The sequence below is a fragment of the Mycteria americana genome, chromosome 14 (assembly GCF_035582795.1).
Source record: "Mycteria americana isolate JAX WOST 10 ecotype Jacksonville Zoo and Gardens chromosome 14, USCA_MyAme_1.0, whole genome shotgun sequence".
Classification (NCBI taxonomy): domain Eukaryota; kingdom Metazoa; phylum Chordata; class Aves; order Ciconiiformes; family Ciconiidae; genus Mycteria; species Mycteria americana.
Window position 1 is genome coordinate 12,273,351 of NC_134378.1, and position 14,621 is coordinate 12,287,971.

Consider the following 14,621-nt stretch of genomic DNA (forward strand, 5'->3'; position numbering starts at 1 on the left):
GCTACTTAACAAGGAAGGGGGAAAACCACACAAATATCAAAAACTGAGAATATTCATTTTCCAATATTCAAAAAGAAAATAGGAAGAGCTTTTGAAATTACATTGTGTTGGCAAACTCTGATTTTTGGGTAACAAAGCAAAAGGTGAAGGCAAATTTTCCAAAGTATTGTAAAATTTATTGTATAAGTATTGCAGCTTTTAGAATGACATATAATTGCCACTATCGGTTACTGTTACACAATAAGCGTTTACAACAGATTTTTGTAAATTGGCATCAGAGTACATATTCATACTAAAACAGCAAAATATATAAGTACTGCATTGCATGTGCTGTCAATAGTTTACATAAGTTTAAACTTGAACAGAACTCAGGATACAGGACTGCCTATAACAAACTCCAAAGCCAAAGCAATGCAACTGGAAGTTTAAGAAAATATTAATACAATGAAATGTGTCTATAAGGCAGGCAAATTAGGACTTTAATGTTGTCCTTCATGAGCTTCTATAGTACAGCAAAAATTTGAAGCGCGGTTTCTGGAAAACTTCTTTTTGTTTTTTGTAGCTTTGTGTTGTACATAGAAAATCTCTGAGCGATACAGAGACAGAAGAGACTAAAAATTCATTCTGTTCTCGCCTAGCACTGTTAATGCTACACATCTGGATTCAGTCTTTTCCCGATCCTTAGTAAAAATGTTGGGCTTTTATTTATTTTTTAATATAGCAGTTAGTGCAATTTTATAGTTCAATACACATACAAAAGGGTGATTCTCCAGAAAGCAATTGGATTTCCTTATACCCCCACTTACGATAGAATGAATTTCGTAACACTTACGGAAACAACGCACTAGATTAATAAAGCTGAATCTTCAAACCGGTGAAATCGAGGGTTGTGAAGGGAACACAAGTTTTACCAGTGTCAGCCCCAAATGAAACCCATCCTTCCTCACCATCCCGATGGACAAAGCCACGTTCCCATTCCAGGCCATTAAGATTTGGGGGGCACTTTAAGGATGCTGTTTGCCGTACTGTAAGCTAAGGAACTCTGTAAGATTAACAACCCCTTTTAAAGCTAACGTGACTCTTAAAACTTCGAGTAAAAAGGCAGGCTAGGACAAGAGGTTGCTAAGCATTAGCAATGCCTTGTTTCTTCTGTATTTGTTTAAAAATAAATCATTCTTAAGGGGCCTGAATCTCTCTGCTGGCAGCTGCAAGATGCTAGAGACTCCTACGGAGCAGGACCGCAGTCCAGCTTCTAGTACAGTTCTCCCCTGAGCTGCACGAAGGCCAGAAGGAAACGAGTAGAGACATCGGCAAGGGTGTGCAAAGCAAATTCTCTGCCTTGGTGGCAATACGGGACGTGGGAATTGGGAAGAAATGGACCCCGAGGCAAAAAGTAACATTAAATAGTAATAATAATAATAACAATAACAACAACAACAACAACAATAATAAAAAAGAACAGACCATTATTTCTAAACACCCATTCAGAACTTGGAGTTGATCTGGGCCCCAGATCTGGTATCTGCACTTGAAATACACAGTTCTCGGGACTGCAAAGCAGAGGGATGGACAGAAGAAAGACAAAAGGCGACAACTTGGCTCCATCAAGGTGGACTCGAGTTGCACCCGCTGCCTGGGACCCGGGGCTCCCCCCACCGGGGCTGCAGCCGCTCCCCAGGGACCTGCACGGGCAGTGGGAAAGGTGGCAGCTTGGTTTTTGCTTGTGCATGGCATGGGCTGAAAGGCATCATTTGCAGTAGAAATTTGGTGTCGATGAGCCACCCCATTTCACACTCATTAAATTCCCCAAACTAGAGAAAGGGGTAAATGAAACTGGACCCAGGAACTCGACAAACTCATCACTCAGCTGCAGATGCTTGGGGTGATGCTTGAGAAATAAAAGCTCACACTGGGAGTGGATTGGGGAGAGAGAAAAAAAATAGGGAAAAAACCCCAGAGAATCGGTTGAAATTTTGAGGACTTCAAAGCACGAGAGCTGGGTTTAATTGCACTGCATTTTTAGTCCCTCTCCCACTACCCCTCCGCGCCTTTCCAGACCCTCCCCACCTCCCTGACCTCTCTGCGGGGTTTGGTGGCCAGGTGACGCCACGCGACAGGACGGTCCCGCCACTTCACAACCTCCAGTCCCCACGACACCTCCTTATTCACCGCTCAGTTTTAAACGTGTGATGCATATTCCACCCAAAACCTGCTGAGGTAAACAGTTTTTGTGTAGCGAACAAACTAGTTCAGATCACAGAACACCAACCCCCCCCCCCCAAAAAAAAAACAAACCCCAACTTCAACCCCAACAACACTATTCACGCATTTTGGCTCAAGAGGGCAGTAGATATTATATTTCGGTTTCTCTTTTGGTTGGTATCTCATTTACAATATCCACCACAGTTTCCTACTTCCCCGGGTAGGATAATGTGCATAAACGTGTTCGGGTTCCCCTAGAACAGCCGAAGCGCGGCGGCGGAGGAGCAGCCTGCGTGGCCAGGCACGGAGCTGCCCCGGGAGCCGGCAGCGCTGCCGGGAAAGGGGGACTGCAAAATTAAATGCAAGGTCCAAAGGAGCAAGAGACCAGACGCTGGTTACTCGTGATGCTAACGATGATTTTGTTTTCCCCTCTCTAAAAAGGGAGGGTTACCGTTTACTTTAATAAGGCACTAAATAGACATGTTACATAAAGGAAAGATACATTTTAAAAACTTGTATAAATTCATCAGTTTCGTACCTTTCATGACAAACTAGATTTATTCCTTTGCGTGACTTTTTTTGTGGAAATTTTTTTTTTTTTTTTAGGTCATCAAAACTTAGGTTACATGACTGTAAAGCTATGAAGATTTCAAGAGCTGTGGAAAAGCAGTTTGAAATATTGAGAAGGTACAGGACTATTTCTAGGCAAAAATAAAAAAAGGCAAAAAATAATGATCAAACTTCAAGTTCAGCTATTCATCGTCTTCTTTAAAATATATATAAATATTGTTCAAATGGTCAGAACTTCAAAACCGTTCTCATGGTTTGTTTTTTTTTTTTTTCAAGTAATAGAAAAGTTGCTTAAAAACAATAGTTATTGCCTTTATATCTTTCATTTATGTCACTCTACTAGATAGCATCCTGCAGAAACGAAATCACACCTCCTTGTAAAATCTTCGCTCTCTGTGGTTCCCCTACCGACCCCTCCTCGCGCTTGGAGCGATGCTCTCCGGGCTGGGGAGACGGGACCGAGAACAGGTTTTTTCCCTTTTGCTTTCTCTCTCGCGCGCTCTCGGGTTTCTCACTCGCTCGCTCCGTCACGTACAAATTCACTGCGAGGGTAAAACACCTACCAGACACCTACGCAATATAAAAATGTAAACAATAGCATAGTAAGACAAAATGCTTCCGAAACCAAGATAAATTAAAGACGCACAACACCCGGCGGGCGGGAGGGCAGGTGGGACCGTGCTGCTGTGGATGAGGGTATCTTCAGAAGAGGTAAAGGGGGTTTGCTTCTAAAGTGTTAAGCGTATTTCTTTAGCCTTTAATTAACACATCACAGGAGCAGGTTCATTTCCATCTACCGTATCTGACGCCTCTTTAGCTAGGATAATAAAGTAAAAAATAGCGATGACCAGAGGCAGCCCAGGGGACGGCAGAGCTGCGAGACACGGCTGCGCCCGTTTATCCCAAATAGAGGTTTGGGAGGTGAATACAAAATGAAAATGACACTCACCACCACCACACTTTTCAGCTCATACTTGCAATGAGATATTTAAACCCCAGCTGAAAGGCAGCCAGCGGGTACGTTACCATTTACTCACGTTAACTTCCATAATTACCGCTTTAGCTCCAAATAATAGGGCCCTTCAGTTGAACATTGAAAGAAATAAACCAAAAAACACTTTGTTCCTTCAGACACAGAAGTTTATTCTCATCCCCACCACCCCCCTCCAAAAAGTTAGAGGTTGTCCCCCCCCCCCCAAAAAAAAAAAAAAAAAATCAAGTAATTTTTGTCTGCTTCGGTCATTACTGACTCTCAGAAGCAGGGAGTTTTTATTTTACCTTTTTACTCCAGTAATCCTACCGGATGACATACAGACACACACCAACTCCTCTTGCTTTGTAGGGAATGTATAAAGCCGTGACTGTCGGCAGCCACGCGCAGGGACTCTGGAAATTAAGGATTTGCATAAGATGCAGTCTCGCTCACCGCTCCTCCCAGGGCTGGCATCTCCACTTCAGCGTTTTTCCACCCCCTTCCAGCTACTTTGTTCTTCACTTCAACATATATCCCTTACCAGGTTCATGGTAGACATGATAGAGGCTTTGACCAACACAAGCACTGACATATTTATATTAAAAAATAGTGCAAAATTTCAACATTTATATAAATAACTCTAAACCCCTGCTTTTGATTTTTTTTTGTTTTTTGTTTTTTTACAATGTAATACACGCTTTTTGAGTTGGCACTCAAAAAATTGCCATTTTTCTTCTAGTTCAGAAAACAACTTTTTTTTTTTTGAATAGGCCTCTTCTAATACAAAAATACTCCTGCTCCTTACACATACACTTTCTCTTATTTTTAATATATATTTATATATTTATATTGCAGATCTTTAAACAAAATGTTTTTTGTGCAAATATTTTGTCTTTAAAGATAAGTGAAATAATCAAACAAAAAAAAGCATTCACACACAGCTCAACTAGAAACAAAACAAAAAAAAAAAGACTACGGTTGATTTTTTTTTCCTTTTTAAACGTCTAGACACAGCTCAATAAAGAAATGTTTTTGCAAGCTTGGTAGGCTTGTGCATTCAGACCAGACATAACAAGTAAATATTTATACATGGAGAGATGGGGAAGGGCTTTTTTTTTTTTTTTCTTTGCTCATCTTCCTCAACTCTCTCTCGCTCTCCTTTTTCTTTTAACGAGAAGTGCAGAGTGTTTCATTTACTTTCTTGCTTTTTTCTTTTTTTTTCCTTTCCTTTTTTTTTTTTTTCCTTTTTTTTAAAAGGGGTGCCCTTTTTGTTTCTCTTTCTCTTTGTTCCACGCGGTTGTGCTCTCAAGGCCATTGATTTGTGAATGATGGAGTCTGCTGCCCTCCAAGATGGAGGGCATGCCGTTGTTGTTCTGCTGGTGCTGGTAAAACGTCGACCCGGGGTAGTGCCCTATCACCTCGCTGTACGTCGGCGGCGGTCCCTCCATCCTACCATTGCTCCCATAGCAGGTCGCGCTGATGCCAGAGTTACTGCTGGGGGGGCACGGCCCCCCGTACACGGAGTTATCTATCAAGTCACTGTCGAAGATGGTTCTGTTGGGGGGGGCCCGGACCGACTCTCTGTTGAGCTCCATTTGCTGCTCGGGGTCTCGCAGCTGCAGCGTGCAGGGTCCCTGGTACGGGGGGGGCTCCTCGCCGTCCGACAGCGAGATGGTGGGCGGCAGGTCGATCTCGTGCTGCATGTAGGGGTAGGTTGGCTGGAATCTGTTAAAGCGGTCCCTCTGCAAAAAGGATGGCACTGCCAGGCGGTCGCTGGGTCTCGGGGTGTAGATTTGCTGCTGAAAGGGAGAAAAAGAGAAAACGAGGGCGAGAAGCGTGAGACGCTGCAGCCTGGGACAGCGGGAAAGGCAGCAGCACCCGCACCCACGTCGCCCTCACCTCTGTTATTCCGTTCCCGGACACGGTGCTTTCCGAAGGCCACAGGCTTCCCTCCTGCATTGGAAAGAAGAGAGGGCAGAGTGAGTCGGACTGCCAGCAGTGGTTAAGCTCCTTCTGCAAACGGCTCGTGCCAGGTTTCATCCTGCACCAGCGCCCAGGTAAGACGCTGCTGCTGCCGTCGACGCGTTCCTGCCCCGGCTGCGGCAACGCGCAGCACGCAGCCTCTTCCAAGCAGGCAACCAGCTCTAGTAGGGGCATTAGCTATCATCATACCTGCCGGGTATCATATGGGTATATGCTGAGGGTATTAGCATATTACCACTGCAAACAACACTTCTGATTAAAATTTCCCTCCATTTTCCCCTCCATTTATTTAACAGATCACTTGCAGAATGAATGATGAGAACGACACCAGCAAGCAACGCTCTCCCATTTGCAGACTTCCCCCCCTCCCGCCCACACCCACCCAGCATGTTTCTCTCCCTGGTTCAAACATGCCAGAGGAGTATTTTTCAATTTGTGATCCATGAGCCGTGGGTGATTCACAAGACATCAGAAAATGCTCCACGAAATAATGACAAGATTTAAAAAAAAAAATAAAAAAAAAATAAAAACCTCACACCCACATTCTGATGCACACAATCAAGGAAATCATGGGAAAATAAAGATAATAAGTGAATAACCAAATGTTAAGCCTAATTTTGATTTGGCTAAAAAAAAAAAAAAAAGTAGAAATCCGTAGCAACAGGATGGTTCCAGAGTATTTTTTCCCCCAAAAGATAAGTGGTCCTTGGCTTAAACAGACTGAGGAACTGTGGTCCAAGGCCTCCTTACACTGCAAGCATCACCCTGATCCTGCAAGCCGAACCCAGGCGCCAGCAACCCCAGGCATGATAAAGCCACAAGCCACCTTCCCCTGAACCATGACATTAGTTTACAATTCATGATCCAAACAAACAAACAAAGGTTCTTCCCATTTGCTGGTGATACTCTGAGCGTACACAGTTCACCCTAGACACTTGCCTTAAGAACTAAAATATTTAAATATTGCTAATATTCACCTATAGCAACATCCCCCCCGGCAAGCAGGGCTGGAGGAAAACAAGCCAGAAGGCTCATAATTATAACCTGGAATAGCTGGCACTTCTCAGTTCCTTGCAGGTGAATCTCCAGTTCTGGCACTAGCAAGTCAGGCACAGGCAGAAGTATTTACCACCAGTGGAAAAAAAATGCCAAGGGTGTTTCTTTTTCCCCTTTTCCCCTTTAAGGTGTCCCACCCAAAGGCCATTCTCGGGCCCAGCCTATGCAGCAGGGCTCTCCAGATGAGCAAAGCACAAGCTTTCCCACTAGGAAAACGCCTATTTCTAGAATAACCGTGGTGGTGGTCTGGGCAGCCTGGTGCCCCGGGGAAAGCCTGTAAAAAGCTGCAATGGTACCGCAGCACCACAGACACCTTGGCTGATAAAGTCAGAAGGGATTTTGCCTGTCTGATGCTCCCTGGGCCTCACCCAGCTGTGAAGCACATCTGGCCTCATACCAGGCTGCGGCACGCAAGGGAAAACATTACTGCATACCTTTGCAGCTATCCCAGTGAGTGGCTGAGCAGCACCTCCGCATCTCCGCTCCCCCAGAAGCGTCTCTGGGAGCGGACAGAGCGGGGGTGCCCCTTGGGCAGAGCCAGCCCCAAGCCCTGCGGCAGGAGCCTCGGCACCCGGGCATTCTGCAACACACGTCCGACTGCCCGAAACACAGCACCAGCACTGTTAAAATCTCCAAAGCAGCCACCCGTTATATCCTCCCCCCTCCTCTTCCCCCCCGCTCCCTTTTTCTTCTTTATTTTTCCCAACTTTGGAATATATTTTCTCTTGCGGCATCACACGTGCTATCAGGTATGGAGAGAATTCCATCAGGTTCCTGTTTTTGAAGCTCAGCTCTGCACATAAACCTCAAGGCGGTCCTGTTGCCAGTGCAAGGAAAACAGTGATTTATATGGAAATGAGATGGCCCAGATTCTTCCCGCTTCTCGGTGTTTTTTAGGGAGCATCTCCTTGGAGCAGAGGTTAAGTGCCGCACTACCGGCACCCTCCCTGGCTACAACTAACGGACACGCTGCCTGAGCTGTGTGCCGCATAGCCCTCCCTGAGCAATGCAGCGCCGTGTTTTATACAGACCTTGAGACTTCAATATGCAACTGTTTACACAGGCATCAACTGTTTAGTCTGGTCCATTTTAAATTTATTTCTTGCCTGCAGGGATAGTCTACAGTCAAATTCCCCCAGCAGCCAAAAGACCCAAGAGGGCATCCGCCACAGACCAAACCCTTGCCTCTAACCCCAGCTCAGCCACGGCGCTGACGCCAAAGGGCACGGGGAGGGTTTCCAGCGCTGCCTCACGCGCTGCCAGCCCTTCACCTCATCCCGAAGGATGCCGAAGCGGCGGGCAGGAGCGGGAAGCGCTCCGAAAACTGTGTTTACTTTGCCATGCCCCCGTGGCAGGCTTCCTGAGCAGCGAGTACCCCGCTGCCTTCTGCTAGGTGTTTTATATTTAACTTGGCAGTGGGCAGTGCCATGGCAATATCCCATCTGCTTCCCCCTATCCCAGGAGTGATGTCAGCCGGTCCCGCAAGGGCGGCCGCAGCCCGGCGCTTCCCGGTGTGCGGAGCATCCCTGCGCTCAGCCGGGGCTTCCCGCTGCGGCGGGCGATGGGGAGGGCACATACACACCCTTACGTGAGCTGCTCCGCCCAGAACGTACCCTACCCCTAAGTACCCGCTCGCCCAAAGCCTGCATCCAATATCCCACCCAGACGTGGAGAAGAAAAGCTCCGGCTCACACGTTAACTCATCTGCTTGCACAGATGAGGTCCAGGAACAACGCTCTGGGCAACACGCGGATGCAAGAGCAGCAAACCAGGAGAAACACCACTAAAATGGGATCCGCAGAGAGGTAAGGGGCAGACAGGAGACCCGTTTTCTGTAGGAGCTGGACCTCTGCAGCTGCTATTAACCACTTCTCCCGGGACTCCAGGGCTTGACCTGGACGCGCTTACGTGCCCACGGCTGACCGACCACAAGCACGTTCACCGCTCGCCGACACCGACCCTCTGCCTCACACACTACTGTGAAGCCCATGGGGGTAACAGCTCATCTCTCCTAAAAACTCAGTAGTGAGATTAAAATTGCTGGAAATCAGTAGTCAGAGGAGGGCAAAGCCTCAGAGACAGAAAACATACACACTTTTAGCCTTCACGCTTTGGCCGTGGGATGGCTACACAGCCCCACCGAGCCAAGCAGAACGGCGCTGCCCCGTGAGGGAGCATCACTGCTGTAAACCCGCATCCTCGGGGCTCTCCTCGCTCACCTCTGATTTTCGGAATATTTAGGATATGAATTCATCTCAACAATGGCTGAGTCCAGAAAGCTATGGTTTTCTGAAACGAAAGCTGAGATTCTGTTGTCTGATGAGCAATACAGCTGTAAAAGCCTCCGCAACTATTCCAGGACTCACTGCAGAACCTAAAATTACTTTTAAATTTCTTTTTAGAGATCAATCTTTGACTTTTATAGAACTGCTTGTTTTAGTAATGTCAGAGAATTTTCTCTGTAAAGCTGCATGGTGCAGATTAAGTCTCTGAGACTTCAGGAGGACTTATATTTTCCATTTTAGGGGACAAAGGTATGCTTGGAAATCGCATTTAAACCACTTTTTCTTGGGGGAGTGGGATATCACTGTTCCAAAGGTGCAGGGACAGTGCCATTCTTATTGCAAAAAGGTTTTTAGTAGCATTTCTTAAATATTTTTTGTTCTGGAAGAATAAAGGAGACAGAGTTTAAGTACAGCGAGAACGGTGATGGAGAAACACATGACATAATACAGGAACTCCTTGCTAGCAAGAACCACATTAAAAAAAAAAAAACCTTTAGGGAAATTAATTTCTCCTTCAGTTGTAATTTTTGAGCTACAACAACAAAAAAGGACAACTCCGGCAGACCTAGCAGCATCCTGACCATGGGATAAACTACTTCAATATTTCAAAAGATGAAAAGCGTGCATGCAGCTCCAGTGCCCGTCTGTGGTCACGACAGCAAAATGAAGTTTGGGATTTAAAAAGCCCAACACCAGTTGAGCGCAAGTTTTAATGGATTACAGAAACCGGTATCCAGTTCAGTGTAGCCTCTGCCTGCCAGCCTTCAGCGCTCGTTTAGATCGGGGCTGTTTTCTACAAAAAGGCATGCTGTGCTGAATCCCAGCGCAGCTACCTTTGAGATCTTTATTAAGATCGATCCCACTGTAACAAGCCACGTGAGGGGCTTCTCTGTCCCGTCAGGAGGGTGCTCGGGCCACAGGGAAGCTCGGCTGCCACTCCATCAACGCTGCGCTCGCAGCACAGAGCGGGGCAGGGAGAAGGGGAAAAATTATAAAAAGGAGGGAAAAACCCCAAAAAGGTACGTTTGCATTTCTCTCCTTAGCTCCGAGAAAGGTTTTGAAGCCTCCGCATCCTCACTGAGCTCTAGCAGAGGCACGGAGGTAAACCTTTGCTGAAAAGCTATTTAATCGCTGATGTGTCTGAAGGCTGAATAAATAACAGAGCTGTTTTGGTGTGGGGACTGGGCCAAGAAATGGCTGGAAATTTTGGCCTGGTGAAATCTAAAATAGAAAAAAAATTTAAAAAGAAAAAAAAAGGAAAAAGAGGAAAGGGGAAACGCATTATTTTTTAAACAGTCAACAATTTTTGATTCAACCTGAAATTTTTGTTCAATCTCCATGTGATTTTGTCTTCTCTTTCCACGTCAGCCTTCTTTCCTCTTTTTAAAGAAAATAAAAAGCAGGCCACTTAAGAAAACAGAAATTAGTATATTAAAACAAAAAAGGCTTGATCTGATATTTGCTTTGAAAATGCAAAATTAAACATTTTGGTATTGTTCAAGTAAAACATTCTGGACATGATAAAACAGTAAAAAATCTGAAAATGGGAAAACAATCTTTCCGATATTTTTAATAATTCACGTGCTCAGATGCCCACGTTCTGCTACTGTTGGAAGGCGGTGCAGGGAACGATAGGAATTTCTGTAACTCCGGGAGGAGCCGGCACACGTGCGGGGAGTTTAGCTCCGATCCCCAAACAGGCAGGTGCTTGAGCGCTCACCACCCTCGCTCCGGCTGCTTTAACGCGGGATCACGCACTTCGATAAATGACCACGAGCCGAGCTCACTGCCGTGCCCTCCGGAGACGCGCTCCACAGCCCACAAAACGAAGGGTGGCTTAATCGAGCTTGGGGTTTGCATAGCAGCTCTCCATCCCAAGCGGTGTCTTCCTCACTTTGGTACAGAGTGTCCGATAAGGGACCTTCGTCTGCTGCGTGTAACGTGTGACAAAAAGAGCAGCTACGGAGCAGAGGGACAGCCTGCGCCCTGGGCATCTGCCGGCTGGACAGCCTTCAACAGCGCTGTAGTGAAGACTTAATGAAAGATGTTAGATATCTCTTTCTCTCAAAAAAAAAAAAAAAGATGAGAAAAAGAAAAGAAAAAATAGAATAAAAAAAAGAAAGCAATCCCAGTATTTGATCTTTTTCCTGCAGCGAGCATGGATTTGACACAAGAGAGCACAGCCCCACGCAGACCACCACAAGGCAGCACCGGTGTGCTCAGCCTGCCCTGGAAGCCTGCAGAGGAGCGGGCGCGAAGCAGTGACCTTGAGGAAGCCCTATCGTTTAAAGAGCTTTAAGATCCTTCAGGGCGAACGCTAAAAATAAAAAAAGTATCAGTACAAGATATCCCTGCACTGAAGACAGAGCCGTGTAGGCAGCGGTGAATAGTACATGCTCACCCTCCAAGAAAATGTGATGTCTTTTCTCTATAGGTTCTTGTAAGCCTCTCTGAGCTGCTGCATGTGAGGAAACTGCATAAACCAACATCTGCCTCCAGGCTGGAGAGGCTCCCCCTCGAGTCCCCGCCAGAGGTACAATTAACATATATCTCCTTGGGCTTTTATGAAGCAGGGAGCCTGGGTTACAGAGAGAACCTCTCGAGCACCCCTTGGAAAGGTTTCTGCTCGTCGGGCTGACAACTGTTTTCTGACCCCTCCACCACAGTAACAGCAGCACCACTGGTGAAAACTGGAGAAAGTCTTTCAGGATTTCCTATTCTCTTCAAAGCAGGCAGTAACTTTTTATACAGTCATTCGGGACTCTCCAACTGGAGCCACTAAAGGACTCGATAGTTTGGGGCTGTTAAAGGCAAGGCATACGCACCTGAACCAGCTGAGGGTACGTGGTGGTTTCAGGAACAGGACATGCCAAGAACAGCCTCGTGCAGTTACTTTACCGATGTAAAGTCCGAACTGCAAAGCTCAGGGCAAAGGCAGAGGCTATGGCTGTCCATATATTACAGCATATAGCACCCTAAAGAACCAGAGGCATCCCTACAAGGGCCCCAATAACTGAGAGACAGAAGATGATGCCAAGACCCAGCCTGGAGGGTATCTCTCCATGCAGTGCCAAGTGGCACACGGGCAAATACGACCCAAACGAATGCCTTTGGCTCTAAAGTTTCTCCAATGTCACATCATTTGGCAAACGGCGCAGGACAAGGTGGGTTGGAAGAGCAGGGCGTGACTTACTGATGAGAGGTTCTCGTCTCGCCGCCTCCCCTGGCTGTGCCGGCTGATGAAGGATCGCGCAGAGAGTTTGTAGTGGTTCAGCAGACACGTGATCACCACCACCATCACCATCATCACCACCACGATTATGATTATCTGTACAAACTCCAACTCCGCTGCAAGAGAGACAGACAGACTTTAAGCCACCAGAAAAAGCAGCATGCAATTTGAGCACAAGAACTAATGTGGCCGAGATGTTAATGACACTGCTGCATCCTTCCCCCATAAAGCTCTCACACATGCCTACGTGGGCTCTGCATGCTTTGAGCCCAGCTACTTACTTAATAAAAAACTCATTAATTCACTTTCTCAGTGCCATAGAGAGTCTCTAGGAGGGATCTTTAAAGACAACCTACAAAGCAAAGTGTTTCCAAGCTACAATGCAGACAGGACTTCCCAAAGCCCTCCCAGCTGCAGTGTGCTGGATGCCCGCGCCGCTGGGTACAAAACCAGCAGCATCTCAGTGCTGAGCGTGCCTCGCTCGGGGCCATGGAGCCACGAACCAGCATAATTCATCCTACTGAAACAATTTAGCTAAATGCAAGCTAAATTTCTGCGATTCTCTTCCCATCACTACCACTCCTTCCTCCAGGAAGGACTGGACTGAAGTAAGTCCTCCTCGGCACAGCCTCGCACCAGGCACACATCCCCTCTGTCCCGGGTGTCCGACAGTGGCACGGGGAGCCCGCGGCGCGGCACGGCACGGCACGGCAGGCACCAGCACTGGCAGCCCCCCCTCCCCGACGCCAGCCCATCCGCCGCAGGGCGCAGGCAGGGAGACCTCCTGCTTTTCGGTGAGATGCCAGACAGGCGCGATGCGGCTGCCCATGGGGGCCACGTCCCGGAGCTCCAGACATCCCTCGGCTCGGGGCTCGGCCAGCTGACAGTGGCAGCTTGAGTGGCTTGAACTGGCATAAAGGAAAACTGCCAAAAATCCTCCAAACAAACAAGAACAAGCAAACAACAGACTATCCGGTTAACTCCGGAGACACTTGGCAGGAGGCAGTAAGAAGCCGCTCCTAAAATTTCCTAAGGAAATAATTCCTCACACCTCTCTGAGGCTAAGGAAAATTGAGTACTGGAGGCAAACGTAGCGCTGGGGTCATTATTTCCATGCATTTGGCACCCAGAGAGCAGACGCCATCCCCGAACCGCCCGGTCGCTCCCCCCAAGCCTCCTCGTGCCAGCAGCACCCAGGGCTCACCGTGCCCAGGACCGGGCAGCAGCAACTCCAGTGCTCATCGTAAAGGAGGGGCCAGACCAGCAAAATCCAATAGTTCTGGGGATTTAAACTTTGTTTGGATCTCAGTAGGGACAGCTACAAAATCCAGTATTGGAAAGCTGTGTCCTAAGCTATCATGGATGCTGCCGTATTTTATCTATACAGACACACACACATATATATCTGTAGATACATAGGAAGACCCATCATGCCTCGAAGGGCAGCATCACACCGCTCATACCAGCTGGGGTGGCTTCTGCTGAGTCAGGCAAATTTAATTTTTTTTTTTTTTTATGGAAAGTTTTCTCCTGGCAGGTGGCATTTAAGTGCCAGTAAAAGCAAATAAATGTCAGGAAAACAGTCCAGGTGGTGAGTGCTGCCAGTTACCTCGGAGCTCATTCTGCTAAGCAGCAGCTATTTCTGCCATTGCCCAAAATGCTTAACCAGCTCTGCCGACCACCTTCAAAAAGCAGAATTATGCCTTGAAAGCAGGAGCCTTATCTGTCACTTAAAGTTAGATGTATGAGTGACTTGGAGCCCATGTGCTTGCAGCACCCCTAAAACACAGCTGCCCCTACACTGGAAGATTGCACATGGGGTGGGAAGAGAGGTATTAAAAACCAAGCATTGCAAAGGAGTTTTGCCTTAACAATCTCTTTTAGCTAAAGGCATCTTCTTAAAAAAGGAGCTCTGGGTCTTTTGCAGCAACCCCGGCAAGGTGCCTGAATGCCACTGGGAGGGGAAGAGCCTGGAAAAAACATGTTCCCAACAATTTATGATCCAGCCCCAAAGCAGCGGCACAGCTCACCCGTGGGCATGCCAGGTGACCGGACCCAAGAGCTGCCAGAGGTGCCCTGTGCTGGAGGAACGGGCTGAAACAGGAGCTCGTTTCTTCTAAACACAAATCAGATTAACCAGATGCACAAACACACCAAAACTTAAAGGGCTGGGAAAAGAGGATGATGCAAAACGATTAAAAAAAAAGGCACAACGTCTCCTCCCATCTCATCCCCGCTATGCAGGGGAGTGTCCCTACATAGCCCAACTCATGTCCTAGTGCCAGCTGCACCCAGAGGCACCGAGAGCATCCCCACTGGC

At 47.2% G+C, this 14,621-nt stretch overlaps 1 protein-coding gene across 4 annotated transcripts in view; it reads right to left on the reverse strand.

Annotated features, from left to right (window-relative positions):
• Window positions 1-699: 699 nt before the first annotated feature.
• Window positions 700-14,621, reverse strand: part of PMEPA1 (prostate transmembrane protein, androgen induced 1) — a 52,410-nt gene continuing 38,488 nt past the window's right edge. For 2 of the 4 annotated variants that reach the window (XM_075516728.1, XM_075516730.1), the window contains 3 exons: window positions 12,263-12,417; window positions 5,645-5,698; window positions 700-5,544 (listed from right to left, as the gene is read on the reverse strand). In XM_075516728.1, the coding sequence (XP_075372843.1) occupies window positions 4,996-5,544; window positions 5,645-5,698; window positions 12,263-12,417 (758 nt within the window). In that variant the 3' untranslated portion in view covers window positions 700-4,995. The remainder of the gene's footprint in view (window positions 5,545-5,644; window positions 5,699-12,262; window positions 12,418-14,621) is intronic. The other 2 variants (XR_012777817.1, XM_075516729.1) reach the window with 2 other exon arrangements.